General features: G+C 34.3%; 1 protein-coding gene across 7 annotated transcripts in view; it reads left to right on the top strand.

Moving 5' to 3' along the window:
- LOC129908237 (serine/threonine-protein kinase SIK2) overlaps positions 1–16776 on the top strand; it is a 204662-nt gene that overhangs the window by 73138 nt on the left and 114748 nt on the right. For all 7 annotated transcript variants that reach the window (XM_055984614.1, XM_055984617.1, XM_055984615.1 and 4 more), the window contains one exon: positions 407–1016. In XM_055984614.1, coding sequence (XP_055840589.1) covers positions 504–1016 — 513 coding nt within the window. In that variant the 5' untranslated portion in view covers positions 407–503. The remainder of the gene's footprint in view (positions 1–406; positions 1017–16776) is intronic.

Here is a 16776-nt window from a genome sequence, read left to right on the forward strand (position 1 = left end):
TCAGTGGAAAAGAAGTACTACTTATACGTACATACACTGAGGGAAAAGCCACCATAAAATCAATGAATAACACATTAATTTAACTTAAATTTGGAAATATTTTGCGTTGAAAATAAACAATTTAAGATCAACGTGGAAAAAAGGTTAATTTTTGATGGTTTCGTGTTAGTCACATAAATCCAAGTAGTTCATCTTTGAAACAAAGACGTTTCAATTTATTTTTTCTCTCAGTGTATGTATTTCACTGGTTATTTCTGTACTTCTACGTTTGCGGGGTTTTCCCGACAACCAGTACATTTCAATTTCATTTCTCTTAATTTAAATTTCAAGATGATCAAAATCAACCTTAGAAAATAAACTATTCTGAATCAATGTATTATTAATATTTTTTATTTCTAATTAACAGGACTACCGAAAGTCACTGCCTGTGTTTCCATGATAGAAACAACGCCCAATAGCTCTTTTACTTATTAAAATCATTTAATATAAATATACATCCAAAAATGGGTGAGCGTGAAAGCTTGAATACTGGGGAACTCCGAAATGAAGCGCAACTGGAAAAAACCACTACACCAAGATGTTCGTCGCCATCAAAAATTAAAAACACTTCAAGTGCGAATGAGTCTGCTAACAATAATACTCCCAAAGAAACGGAATCCCCATCCAGCTCTGTGTCACAAAATGCCCTTAGTAGTTCTAAAATTGATGACGGACAGACACCCTCCGTAACAAAACCCGTCAACACCAATAACATAGCATCAGGCGGAACTTCTGTTGCGGGATCAAATGCTTCATTGATGAAAGGTCCAGTAAATGGGTCAGTTGTTGGTAATAGTTCTGGTGGTGGAAATGCATCTATTTCTGTTGGCAGTTCTACGTTTAGCAGCAATACTACAACTACGGTTGCCAAAACTAAAGGCCCAATACGCGTTGGATTTTATGACATCGAAAAAACAATTGGGAAAGGCAACTTTGCAGTTGTAAAACTAGCTCGTCATCGAATAACTAAAAATGAGGTAAGTTTATTATATTTTTGAATGGATAGAAATATGAGAAAACTGTTTCTAATATTTTTTGTTGCTCGCTTGAGTGAAAACTAGGCTTTAGTAGCAATAATGTCGTTTTCGATGGATTTCACTCAAGGATTCACTTATTCTGAAATCCAATAAAACAATTTTTATGAATTTTTATATTTGTATTGGTGAATGATCAAATCAATTTGGTTTGACGTTAAGTGTCGTGGCAAGAGTACGATAACTAAAGCGGTGTAAAATAATAACGGAATTTTGTAGAACAGTCAAATACAAGCATTTTTTACTATGGGAGGGGGGTCTATCTCCCCCCGTTTAGGCGGGAGGCACAATTTTCTAAAATATGACAAAAAATTAAAAAAAAATTATTAAAAAACAACGGCAACACTTACAGTTATAAATAATACCTTTTTCAAAGGCCAAAATTCTACACTTAATTCTAATTTTTAAATCAAGGTATTTCAATCAATGGTTTTCGAAAAATTTGTGAAAAAAAAGTTTGAAAAAACACATTGAATACAATTTTTATCATGACTGTGACATTAGATATGAAATTAATAGATACAATAAGCTGCCTTAATTAATTTCTATTCAAATACTGAAAACCATATGTTTCTATGCCTTCTAGTTTTTGAGAAAATTAAAAATAAGAAAATTACCTTTTCGCCAATATTAACAGCTTTTTAACTTTAAAGTATAATGCCTGGTCCGCTTTGAGGGCTCTCAAGATTTTAACTCCCTTTTGTATCCTCTGTCCCGCTCAGACAACTTCATTGCTTCGCTTAGGCCATTAAATTGGTCCTAGAATCTCGCGATATTTCTAAAAAGAAAAAAAGAATACTTAAAAATAATTAAAAATGCTAGAAGTATGGAGTTCAAGGCGTATCAAAGTGAGATGGCTAAGGGGAGGGGGGGGGGGCATGCTGCCCCACTGCAACCCCACTGCTTGAGCTTTAGACAACTCTTTTATGAGCTAAATATTAAGTAGAAAAAAAATTGTTCAAATTGGGTAAGGACTTCCAGACTTCTGGCGTTTTGACAATTGTCGAAAAAATGCAAAATTCCTATTTTTACGATATTTTTTCATTTTTATGGACCGTATGGTAAATTATTATTTTTACCAAATAATAATAAAGAGGTAAAAATGAAGTTGACAGTATTAGGGAAAGTCATGAACTCGCTGAAGATTGAAAAATCTGACAGTCAAGCTGGCTTTGACTATTTTAGGGATGGCGGTTGTTAGTACACAAACCGGTTATTGGTTTTTCCGGTCTTACGATTAAACCGGCCGGTTTTAAACCGGCCCAAAAAAACGGTTTTCGGTTTTTTTGCTTGATTTAAAAACAAAAAAATTAACTTAATTTTTCAACCAAAAAAAAAAAACTTTTAGAAGAAAATCCCTAAGCAAAGCTTTTTTTAGTTTGCTATTGTTATAAGAGTTCTTAACTCACTCTTAGTAGGAGTTTTGAGGAATTTTTTAAGCTAAATATGATGAAAATTTATAATTATATCGTTAGTTGAGAGAAGAAATGAAAGTTTTGAGGGTTTTCCGTTTTTTGTCTTGCCGGATCTTTTTTTTGTTGGACGTTTTTTTCACTCGGTTTTTTTTTTCGGTTGTTAGTTTTTTTTTGCAAAAACCGGTTTAAACCGGGAGAGCAAAAAAACCGAAAAAACCGGTTGACCGAATCAAAAAAACCGAAACCGGTTTAAACCGGCCGTTGGGCGTTTTTTTTCATTCGGTTTTTTTTCGGTTGTTTATTTTTTTTTGCAAAAACCGGTTTAAACCGGGAGAACAAAAAACCGAAACAAACCGGTTGAACGAACCAAAAAAACCGAAACTGGTTTAAACCGGCCGGTTCCCATCCCTAGACTATTTATCATTGTCCTCGCCACACAGTGGTAAATTTGGTGCTTTATGGCGTCAAAAATTATTTGCAAGGTCATTTTTTGACGAAGTCATGAAATTTGGGACACTGAAGCATATTAGTATGAGAATTACGAAAAATCTTCCAACTTTTATTTTTTCAAAATGGTGGTTCCAAAATGGCAGACAGAATAAGTATTAATAGAATTTTCTTTTTCAAAACTGTACATAACCTAGAAATTTATTAAATGAATGTAAAATAGACGTTTGCCCTTGGATACACGTAGAACTGTTCATATTCAATGAAAAAAAATATTTTTAAAATTAAAACAAAGGCCACAAAATACCATAGTAGTAAAACACAATTTAGACCTTTTTTATGCTATATCTTGGATTTTTTATTTAAGTTTGCACGACGCGTTTTGGAGGCGTTTCGGACGCGTTTCAGACGCGTTTTGAACGCGATTCAGACACGTTTTGGACGCAATTGAGACGCGTTTTGGACGCGTTTCGGACGCGTTTCAGACGCATTTTGGACGCGTTTCAGACGCGTTTTGCCCACGTTTCATACGCGTTTCAGACGCAATTTAGACGCGTTTTGGAAACGTTTCAAACGCTTTTCAGACGAGTTTTGGACGCGTTTTGGACACGTTTCAGACGCGTTTTGGACGCGTTTCAAACTCGTTTCAGTCGCGTTTTGGAAGCGTTTCAGACGCGATTCAGGCGCGTTTTGGACGCATTTCAGACGCGTTTTGCCCGCGTTTCAGACGCGTTTTGGACGCGTTTAAGGCGCGTTTCGGAATTTTGGACGTGTTTTGGACACGTTTCAGACACGTTTTGGACGATTTTCAGACTAGTTTCAGTTGCGTTTTGGACGTGTTTCAGACACGTTTTGGACGTGTTTTGGACGCGTTTCAGACGCGTTTTGCCCGCATTTCAGACGCGTTTTGGACGCGTTTCGGACGCGTTTCAGACGCATTTCAGACGCGTTTTGGGCGCTTTTCAGACGCGTTTCAGACTAAAGATGGGTCGTTTCGAAACTAGTTCCTCACTCGGACACAGTTCCACAAAATGAATTTAAACATGTCCATCGTTCCGACTATGTAGCCACAAACACAAAACATGAGGAACGAGAAACAAAGTTTCTGTCCCTTAATGAAGTTAAATGTCCTATGCTATTATTGTACTTTTTTTTACGGAGTATGAGTATAGTATGTTTATATAGTTCCTTCATGTTCAGCTTTTCGAGTTGCCAATTGCACGAATATTTTTTCATTTACCTCGTTTATAAGGCGATTTGAATCCAAGTTGAATCCGGGTTACGCGCTCATATCCGAATAGGGGAGCTGAATAGAATCGAAAACTTTGTTTTCGATTCTATTTCAATTCGATTCCTCGATCTGTGCCTACGTTCTGTAAATTATTCGAGAACTTCTCGCATCGAAAGATTGTGAAACAAAAATTCCAAACGTTTCTCTATTTGCAAAAATAACCTGTGTCTGTATCTCGATGCCAGAAGCAACCCTGTAAGTTTTTTATTCCATTGGATATATTCCAGGAATGGCGAACCAATGGCACTCGAGCCATTGGTGGCACGCCACCAATTAAGTAATTCAATTGCCATTTGAGCGACATTCAACTATTTTTCCAGTAAAATTTTTCTTGAGATTTTGTAAAACTGTAAAAATCTCTTCTTCTCAGAAGAAGATACTCACGTTCTGAAGAACGGATTGAATTAACATTAAAAACCAGACCAAGTAATATTAACTGAACAGTTTTTTATCGGTAGGTAATTAGGTTTTCACAAGTTAAAGAATTATCGGAAATGCTAGGTCTACTAAAGACCCTGAGACGACATTCTTTGATAAACTTAACATGTCTAAATTTACTGGTAGTAAATTGAAGAAATTGAAATGTAGCTGAACGAATTTGTCCGATATCGACTCAAAAATAAGTTGAAACGAGGAAAGAGTTGGAATCAATCAAACTAGAGATGGTGGAGAGCAATACGACGAACAATTCCAAATTAATGGAAACATGAAATTGGAAAAGTTGGAGATCTTGACAATATTTTCACCTACTTACGCCTGTGAGTCATAATTTGTCCAAATGAATAACATTATAGATTCGCTTTGAAGCATGTTGTCAGATGATTCCAACTTTACCTTTCAGTTCTGCTTGCATTTTGCTTAAAGTGACGAAACGTAGCCCTGATATAAACTACTTGGCATCGAGTTCACAACAAGGGAAGTCATACTACAATATTTCTTTCACTTTTTATTTTTTGTTTCTTTGTTTTATTTTGTTGAGGTACATCTCAAATTCATTTTTTTCAAACTCAGTTTTTCCGAACGTAAAATTTGAAACAATGATGCAGAAAGCTTTTTTTTTTGGCTCCAAAAACAATTTTTGTAGTTTTTTTTCAAAAAAAAATAGCGCTATAAAGAAATAATAATTTTGTAAATCTCCCACTTTTTCCAAAAAGTGGCTATTTAGTTATACCTTTAATCTGAAATTTTGTTTTTTTGTATTAAAACGAACTACAATAATAATCTGTTATTTTCAAATTTAAATCAATAGGTAGGTGTTTTTACAAATAAAACGCGGCGTAGTTTAAAATTAATTATTTTTGCTTTTAGTGGTCACAAAAAAAAACTAGATCAAAACTGTATGGCACGCCAAAGGCACCTCAAATTAATATTTTTTTTTAAATGGCACGAGGCTCTCAAAAGGTTCGCCATCCCTGATATATTCCAATGGAATAAAAAAACTTAAAAACTTGAAAACTGTCAAAAAAGGGGAAAATATTATTACCTTTGGCCATCAAAGGTCATATAAACATAGTTTTACATTAGGTCTGTGGTCTGTTCTTTTATTGAATAAAGTTAACTATTGTTGTTATGTCAAAAAAATCGTTGTATTTGTTTTTGTAAGATTTTATTACAAAATGTCAACTTTGATTAATGTTGCATTTTGTTGATCTGTCAAAACAAAATTTTTTGAGATTAATTTTATGAATGAATAAACAAGAAAGAATTAATTTGGTACTGAAATAATTCTTTTTAATTGAATTCTAAGCAAATTGAAACAAAAATATGCATTCAATAATTTCAAATATGGAAACAAACGAAATTCTCTTCTCACATCATCCCCTCTCTTCCCCATTTAGTTGTGTTTGACAGATTAACATTAGGGGGGTTCACATTGACTAACTTACCGGACAGACCAGCCGCCATTTGGTCTGATCTGATGCTGTTTTGATAGTGTGAACACCCATCCGACAGCCTGTCCGGTTTGCCGGATGGTTTTCAAAAAATTTTGATTTTTTGGTGGTCTGACGGACATGTTAGTCAATTAAACGACATGTCTGTCCGGCAGACAGTGATAATCCATTGTCTCTAATTTTAGAGCAGAATAGGTTAAAGATATATTAAAAATAAGCTGAAAAGTGGGTTTTGATGAAAATTGTCTGATGAGTGTGAACGAAAAATATAATTCGGCCATCAGGCCAAATGACAATCGGTCTGTCCGGTAAGTTGGTCAATGTGAACCCCCCTATTGAAACTCAAGTCCAGGAGCTGAGTTGGAAAAAGTAACAAAATGTAACTATTTGCCACTTCAACACTGGATTTAGGAACGATGTTGTGACGTCACGATGTTACACTTTGTAACTTTTTTCTCATTTAGGAACGATGAAAGTTAACTATTGTTAACAATAGTTACCATTGTCGAATAAAAGAACGCACCACTGTTCTAGACTTTTTTTTGCACTAAATTAGGAAGTCTGTCAAGTTAATTAGTCTTGTGAGAGAATCTCTCAGTATTAAATAAAACTACGAAAGACTGCTAAAAAGTCTAGAACAAGTTTAACACCATTATACAACACTGTTCAAACATTATGAACATAACAAATCTATAGATAACCCAATGTGTATGTGAAATAAAGATAAGACAGATTACCCTAAGCATACACTGACGGTTATCTACAGATAAATTACATAAGTAAGAATAGATAGATAAGAACATAGACATTAAGAATAGAAGATAAGACTAGAAAATTGTATATATATAGTAGGAACGTAGTGAAATAAAATTAGTATTCATTCGACTTACAACCGAGTTTTACTCAATCATTTGGTCCTTCGAGCTATATTAAAAATTTTCCCCCACCAGTGGTAAGAGATTTTTAATAAACGAACAAGTGAAATTTAGCGTTATCAGAGCTACAAATACTGATAAAGTAAAATTAGCGTTGTCAGAGCTACAAATACTGACAAGTACCAAAAAAAATATATAAAGTGAAAATTAGCGTTGTCAGAGCTACAAATACTGACAAGTAAAAAAAAATCATATTCAGTGAAAAATCATAACAAGTAAAAAAAAAACAAATTCAACAATGTCATCAGAGCATTTAAAAGTAATTGAAAAACAGGTTGAAATATTAAAAAACCTGGAAAAGTTATTAAAAGATGGAGAAAGTGTAACAACACGCAGCAAAAACCAAGAAATTCTTGTCTATGCTGAAAAGAATCTTCAAGCATTCAAGGAAAATGACAAGCTACTTCATAAGCTTGGTGTTATTGATGTTCCCTATTTTAAAGAACAATGGATGAAAGGAGCAGAGAACTACTTTCAGAAAATTCAAAATTTGCTGAAAAACAAAGATCTGGACAGTGTAGAACAAGGCACAAGCGAAGCAATGTTAGCTAGCAAAATAGCAGAAATAAAAACTGTTAATCAACAGCTAGCCACTGGACTAGACTTGCAGCAAAAACAAATGAATGAGATCATGATGAAAACAATAACAAATCATGAAACTCAAATAGATTTAACGAAATTACGTACAATAATGGAAAGTTTAAAAAAAACAATAGACGAGGCGAAACTTGAGGCAATTTCCCATCCTCATACAAAAAACATATGGATTGGAAAATTGAAACGGTGGAATGACCGACTGCAAGTCGAGCTGTCTAAGATGAATCCAATACAAGAAGAGGAATTCAGAGAAGAAAATTATATAATCGAGTTGGAAGAAGATCTGAAATTACTTCTTTTTAAGTTGGAAGAAAAACATGAGAGCATAAAATCTGATCCATATGCAAATATATTAACACAAAGTCCAAAAATTGAACTGCCTAAATTCGATGGAAAAATTGAAGAGTGGAAGATATTTTCCGACCTCTTCATAGATTTGGTTCACAATAAGAATAATGTGCCAGATTCTGTGAAATTAAATCACTTGCGATCGTGTATAGCCGGTGAAGCTCGAACTTCTATTGCTAGCCTCATACAAGGATCTTCGGCAAACTATAATGAAGCATGGAAGACTCTCGTCAGAAGGTACGAAAATAAAAGAATCAACTTCTCCACGCAATTGAATTACTTGCTGGACATGCCAATGATGAACGCTACATCACCTTCTAATGTTAAAAAGCTTCACGATGCAGCAAAGGAATGTATTTACATCATCACATCGACAATAGGCAAACATAACAATGAAAACGATGAAATATTTGCTCACCTACTCCTTCGCAAATTTGACAAGGAGGGCTTACAATTATATGAGCAACACATCAAAAAACCAAGCCAAATACAAAAACTGGAGGATGTTATGGACTTCCTTGAGCAATTATTTCAAACCCTTGAATCTCAACATCAAACAATGACTCGAAACAAAGAATACAAAAAACAAAGTGGAAATTCTCAATCAGACAGAAGAGAGTGGAACTGTGATTTCTGCATGCAGAGTGGTCATCGAATTTATTATTGTGAGAAATTTTTAAACGCTGAGATTCCCAATCGTTTAGCATATGTACGCAATAAGCAAATATGCATTATATGTCTTAAACACAGTGTAGAAACCAAATGCTTCTCTCAAATAAAATGTAAGAAGTGTAATAAATCACATAACACTCTACTACACAACGAAAACTACCAAACGAAGAAAAGGGTCGAGGGAAATCAATACAAAAAATTGAGCCCCTCAGACAACAACAATAAAAAAGAAAAATCATTATCATCCCTGATGGTAAAGAAGATAGAGAGTCCAATGGTAATATTAGCTACAGCACAGATATCAGCCACATCGTCAAATGGTGAAACATGTCTATTTCGGGCATTGATTGATCAAGGTTCTCAAATATCAATGATATCTGAGGAAGCAGCGCAGATCCTCTCCTTGCCAAGGAAAAGAATAAGTACAGAATTAACTGGACTCTCAGATGCAGCAGTGGGTACATCAAAATCAAGAGTGTATTTAGAGATAAGACCAAGATTTATGAGCAACAACAAAATGCAAGCAGAGTTTTTGGTATTACCAACCCTTATAAAACCACTACCTGACGAATCATTTGAATTTAATAAAAATGAGTGGGAAAACTATATTCTGGCAGATCCAAACCTGAATACAAAAGATCGTATTGACATTATCATCGGTAGTGACTTATATCCAAAGTTAATTGAAGAAGGAGTAAGGAAGCACAATGGCATAGTGGCACAAAATACGATTTTCGGGTGGGTAGTTTCCGGCTCACTACACGAGAAACGACAATGTGGCAAAATCATGTCAGCGGTTACTTCATCGATGGAGAGGTTCTGGGAGATAGAAGAAATAGAAAAAGATAATGAAATATCAAAAAACGACATCTGCATGCAAGCATTTGCAGAAACAACAAAAAGAGATACGGATGGCAGATATGTAGTTATGTTGCCACTAAGAACAGATATAGAGCTTGGAGAATCTAGAAAACAAGCTTTAGCTAGATTCTTACAGTTTGAGAAAAAGATTAATAACAAAATAAAAATCGACTACATACAGTTTATGCGAGAATACGAAAACCTGGGCCACATGGTCAAGGTAGACAAACAACACGAAAATATGGGTAAATACTATCTACCGCACCATGCAGTTGTGAAAGATACAAGCCTAACAACAAAAACAAGAGTTGTATTAGGTGCCAACAACGAAGACGAATGCAGATACATAATAAGAGCAGTAAGTCAAAATCTTTCAAATGCTGGTTTTCAATTACGAAAATGGTCTTCAAACAATCAAAATTTGCTGACTGGCATAATGTCGAATGATGAGCAAAAAATAATTAATGTCAAAGAAGGCGACACTATGAAAACATTGGGACTTCACTGGGATCCAGATCAAGATGAGTTCCGATTTGTTATAGATTCATCTAAATTGAGCATTTCAAAAACCAAAAGAAATGTGTTATCAAATATTGCAAAAATATTCGATCCTATTGGATGGCTTGCTCCAGTTACGATAAGAGCGAAAATATTCATACAAAGATTGTGGCAATCAAACTATGACTGGGATGATGAACTTGATGAAATCATGAAGGCAGAATGGATGACCTTTCAACAAAACTTACAAGAAATCAAATTAATTAAAATCCCACGATGGATATTTAATGACGAAGCAGGTCCAATAGAAATACATGGATTTGCGGATGCTTCAGAAAAAGCATATGCAGCTGTCATATATGTTAAAACAAATATGACAATTAAAATACTAACAGCCAAAACCAAGGTGGCACCCATCAAAAATAAAAAAACTCTTCCCAAATTAGAGTTATGTGCAGCTCAACTACTTGCAAGGTTACTCAACAAGATAAAAAAGTATTTCTCAAATGATACAAAATACTATGGGTGGAGTGACTCCACTATTACTTTGTGGTGGATAAAAAACAACAAGAGCAAAGAAAAGTTTATACGAAGCAGAGTAGCTGACATCAAGAGTCTAATGGATAAAATCGAATGGCTGCATTTAAATTCGAAAGACAACCCAGCCGATGTTGCATCACGTGGCATATGCCCTTCAAAAATTGCTGCACACGAACTATGGTGGACAGGTCCGCAGTGGCTGAAACAATCAAAACATCATTGGCCGCAACAGCAACACTTGGCACCATCAACAGATTTAAGAACGATGTCAACATTACAATGCAAGAAACATTTTGTATCGAATTTAATCGAACGATTATCGAACATCAACAAAATTGAGAAAAGTGTTGCATATGTGCTTCGTTTTATTCGGTGGTTTCGATACAAACAAATAACGCCAGGATCAATAACTGTATCCGAACTGTCACAGGCGAGAATTTTAATCATCAAACAACAGCAAAAAATTCAATTTTGCAATGAATTACAAAAAATTGAAAACAAAAAGGATATTCCTTTGAGCAGCAAAATAATTCAAATGAAACCTTACCTAGATGATGAAGGAATCTTAAGAGTGGGTGGAAGGCTTAAGTATGCAAGGTTACCTTTGAACCAGAAACACCCAATAATACTGGATAAATGTAAACTAGCCAGTTTAATCGTTAAAGAAGCACATGCAGCTACACTACATGGTGGAAATTCGGTGATGGAAGCATATATTAAAAGAAGATACTACATAATTGGTATCAAAACACTAATAAGAAGATGTTGTCGTAGTTGTCCGATTTGTATTCGATACAACAGTAACGGTGCGAACCAAATAATGGGAGATCTACCAAAGCAAAGAACTACAGTTTCTCCACCATTTCTACATGTTGGGGTCGACTATGCTGGACCAATATTGATGCGAACATCAAGAGGTCGAGGACAGAAAGCGTACAAGGGCTACATAGCAGTTTTTGTATGCATGGCTACTAAAGCCATTCATTTAGAACCAGTGAGTGACCTTACAACAGAAGCATTCAGGGCAGCTCTAAGAAGATTTTTTGCAAGACGTGGCAAAAGTGCTCATATATATTCAGACAATGGGTCTAATTTCATTGGAGCGAATCGATGTTTAGACCAAGAATTCAAGAACGCCATCAAAAACAACGCGTCACTCGCTTCAAGGTTAGCTGAAGACAAGGTGGAATGGCATTTCATCCCACCCGCAAGTCCTCACTTTGGAGGGCTTTGGGAAGCAGCCGTCAAATCAATGAAACACCATTTAAAACGAATAATGGGAGAATCTAAATTAACATTTGAAGAGATGACAACATTGCTATGTCAGATAGAAGCAATATTAAACTCACGTCCCTTATGTGCGATGGGTAATGACATAGACAGCATTGATGTATTATCACCTGGACATTTTTTGGTGGGAGGTCCTTTATTGGATTCCCCTGAATCAGGAGAACTTGAAAAAATTGGGTCCCTAGATCGCTGGAAACTGGTGCAAAAATTAAAACGAGACTTTTGGCAAAAATGGAAGGACGAATACTTGGTGTCTCTTCAAAAACGTACCAAGTGGAAGTCTGAAAAGAAGAATCTGGAGGAAGGTGCAATCGTTATTATAAAAAACGAAAATACCCAACCGTCGAGGTGGCCCATGGGACGCGTTGTTGAAGTCCACAAAGGGTCAGACGGCAATGTACGAGTCGTTACACTAAGAACAAAGGACGGACTCTACAAAAGACCAATACATAAATTATGTCCACTCGAGACTTCTGAAGAAGAATCGGAGAGTAAAATTTCACAGCAAACATGCCAGCTCACCCGTTTAAAAGAATATAATGGATCAAAAAACACACAAGTTAATGGAATTAAATTTTTGATGTTGATGTTATTAGTATTAATTGCATTTGGACGAGCAAAGAGTTCAACAACCAATATGAGCACAACACCTGATATGACAATTAAAAACTTAGACGAAAATGTGGGAATTTACTTAGACCCAATCGGAAAAATGGATGTGGTGGCATCAAAATGGAGACTTGTAGTTTACTACGATTTAGATTCATATATTGAAGAAACCAATAATATTTCAAGCTACATAACTAAACTACAAGACAAGTGTTCCCAAATGTTCTACTTCAGCGAGCAGTGCAGTTTAATAACAGCAAACTTAAAGAGAAGATATGAAGTACTGTCTGAAAATAACAAACTATTAATAATAACCAACAGGGTAAAAAGAGCTCCACTTGAATTTGTTGGTTCACTCTACCACATTTTATTCGGTATTATGGACAGTGATGACAGAGAATCTTTAGAAGAAAACATGAAAAATCTTTTGGACAACCAGCATGAACTGGATGGCTTAAACAAGAGGCAAACATCACTGGTAAATGCTACAGTAAATGTCTTAAAGAAAACGACAGACGAAGTAAACGACCAATTTGTAAGAATCAATGGTCAAATTAATGAAATACGCAATACGACACTTCAAGCTCATAATGCATACAAAGCAGGAATGATATTTCAGTTAGCAGCAATGCAACTTGATGCAATGTTAAGTGAATGTAATGATGTGCAAATGGCAGTTATAAGCATCCTCATTGATGTTAATAATCACCATATAAATCCGTTGTTATTAAAACCATCCCAACTACAAGAAGAGATTCACAAGATTCGGAATAAAATCTTAGGGAAGTTTCGTTTACCTGGTGATGGTACAAATAATGGATTGAAAGAAACATTTCGCCAAATGAAAGCGAGGGGATTCATACTTGGCCGGCGTTTAGTAATAGACGCGGAGATTCCACTACTTCACTCAGAAGCATCGGACGTTTTTCGGGTAATTGACGTGCCAATACGTCAGGGAGATATTATTGTGACACCAAAAATATACTCCGAAATACTTGTCTTCAACTTCCAATTAGACGCATACAATCTAATGAGTCAGGCACAACTAAATCTCTGTCTAAAAAACGAAGAAACGCACTATATTTGCCATGGTAATTGGTCATGGAAAACTGCAGCAGATGGATCATGTGAGATATCACCAATAAAGAAAGCAAAAACAGCAAGCTGTCATTTTGAACGAGTTGGTCAGCAAGACAAATGGATTCAGTTGACTAAACCAAATACATGGTTGTTTAAACAATTTACGACCACGGCTATTCATATAAGCTGTGGAAATTCTGAGCACAAATTGGTTAAGCTTCCAGCACAAGGGCTTCTAACATTAAGGCCACAATGCACGTTTCCTTACTTCACCGCAACAAGTTAAGTCTGAAACCATCAGCCATTTCGAGGAACAGACGATATGGACGAAGGCACTGGACGAAGTTGCAGAGGAAAGAATTAAACCTATACAGGCAACTATAATAAACAACAAGAATGAACTACTCAAAATTCAACGAGACTTGGAAAGGTTCAAGAGGGAAAACATTCACCTTAAGGGCTTGGACCTTCACCACATAAGCGGTCACAGCGGATTTATATTAAGTTGCATTTTGGTTATTATTTTATTAATCTATATAGTACGAGGCATAATATTCAGGAAAAGAATTTTAGCCCTTTCTGTTGGCCCGCAGAATGTTCAAACATTATGAACATAACAAATCTATAGATAACCCAATGTGTATGTGAAATAAAGATAAGACAGATTACCCTAAGCATACACTGACGGTTATCTACAGATAAATTACATAAGTAAGAATAGATAGATAAGAACATAGACATTAAGAATAGAAGATAAGACTAGAAAATTGTATATATATAGTAGGAACGTAGTGAAATAAAATTAGTATTCATTCGACTTACAACCGAGTTTTACTCAATCAACACAATTTCATATTTTATGCTTAATTCGATAAACATTAAAACTTCTTTAATGCAAAAAACACGTAAACGCGATTCAATTTAAAAATCACTACAATTTGATTTGTTTTCTTCTTTATTTGTTTGTTTGTCAACTTTTCATTTGACAGATGGGTAAATTTTTTACTCTCTCGTGAGCGCTTTCTTCTACACAATTTTTGAAGTTGGGAACAGACTCTCACCAAAAATAACCAAATATTACTAAATTCGGCAGTTTCAAACTGAGTGTGAAACACTAAAATTGCCCTCAAAACCTAAAAATGGCTACTTAAGCTGCCCATTGAAATTGTTGTTGTAAATAAATTTGTCTTTGAAATTGTTATTGCTTTTGACTTTGCCAAATATTAAACGTCAAAACCTTACTACCCCATTTTGTAAGATAGCGGCTCTAATGATCATACCTTGTCTTTTTATACCATGGATAAGATGAGCATATTTGTTTTGTTCAAAGTCTTTGATTTTTGTTTATTCATGCGGTTGAAGTTGAGAGTTTTAGAGCAAAAATTCAGTTTTTAATAAGCAATAAAAAAGGTGTTCCTTTGTTTATTTGTTTAAAAAAAATTATTTGAGAAAAAAATAAAACACAAATTTCTCGCATAGATAAAAGTATTTAAATTACTATTTTTCTGAAAAAAAAATTATAAAAAAATTTCTTATACTTATAAATTGAATGAAAAAATAATGCATTTTTTGAAACGCACCTTAAAGTTTTTTTTTTCAAAATCTTCTGTTTAGACAAATATTTAGCAAGTCTAAAAATGGAGAAAGCATGATAAGCAATTTCTCTATAAGCCAATATAAACACTTTTGCTAAATGTTTGCCTAATATATTTTTAATGAAATTTTGAACATCAAAAAACAGTTTTTTTAAAGAAAGTGCTTTTTTCATGCACTGATTACAATGTTTTTTTTTTTCTTTTTAAAAGTTGTTTTTTTTTTTATTATAAGAAGTTTCGTGAAACAGGGCGATTTGTTATACAAAGTTAGTGCTTTTGTTTTTTACTTTTTTTTTATTAAAATATTTTTTAATTTAATTTATTATTAATTTTTTTCGAATTAAAATTGATGCGGCTATAAGGTTTTTAAAAAAGTCCCACCTCACTTAGCAAATTTGAAAAAAAAAATAACTTGAACATCAAATTTGACAATTTTTTTCAATGTTTTGACTTTGAAATTTTATTTCACAAAAAGTATCCGCGAAAACTACTTAAATCGAAAAGCATTTGAAAGAGTACAAAATAAGCTTTCAAAAAAGCTATTGGAACTAGTTCCGACCGAAAAAAGAACCGTTCCATGTTCGTTAATAAATTTCGTAAGGGTAACTTTTATACTACTGATTTTATCGGACCTATCGTGGATTTTCCTTATTTCCAAAAAAAAAAACACCCTTTCAACTAAAACAGTAGGTATAGACTGCTTAGATTCTTGGTTTCTGTTATAAGTGAAAAATATGTGCCGATTTTCGTTGGTGTAACATTGGGTGCGTTCACGTACCGATCCAAGGGTATCCGGTTGTTATAATCCCATATAAAATCTCAGCTGATCGTAAACATGTGTTGACAAGCAAAAAAATCCAAAGGTATCCTAAAAATTTCTGGATTCACGTGTATCTTATGGGAGATTTGAAGACAGGTGATTCGTGTTCACAAACGTATCGGATACTTGGATAGGGTATCTGTGCGTACGTGAACGCACCCATTGATATCACAATTTTTGTGGTATTAATACCGAATTTCATCATTTCTTAAAAAAAACACCATTTCACTCAAGATAATTTTGTAGACTTTTTAGATTCTTTACTCTTATAAGAAACGAAACTTTTTCACCAAGTTTAAGAAATGAATAAAATTTATGTCAACTGTTAAGCATAGTATATACTTCTGGTGAAGTGAACGTGAACACATCACAGCTTGTGAAAATTTGACATTCATCGCTGGTACACACTTCAAATTCATTCTCTCATGAATACGCACACAATCAACAAAATACACACATTCCTATTTTTCTTCAATTTTCAAATTCATTTGTTCCAAAATATATAAAGGAGGCATAGAAACTCATGCTAAAATTCAAAATTTTAATTAATTCATCTGTGTGAAAGCGATTCCCGTTCATTTTGCTCGTGAACTACTTCATCGCTCATCAGGGTTCGAACCTCGGTCATGAAATTTTGGAGCAAATATGAAAAAAAAGTGGCGCAAATGCAAAATTTCCGAAGTAGATTTGAAACAAAAAAAAAATCTTTACCTTTTAGGAACTTTTTTTTAATAAAAAATAATTAAGTCTTAAATTAAAGTCAATTCAATTCATAAAAAAGAACTATTTTGTGATAAATTCACCTTGGACTAA

This window comes from Episyrphus balteatus, chromosome 2 (assembly GCF_945859705.1).
Source record: "Episyrphus balteatus chromosome 2, idEpiBalt1.1, whole genome shotgun sequence".
NCBI classification, from domain to species: Eukaryota; Metazoa; Arthropoda; class Insecta; order Diptera; family Syrphidae; genus Episyrphus; species Episyrphus balteatus.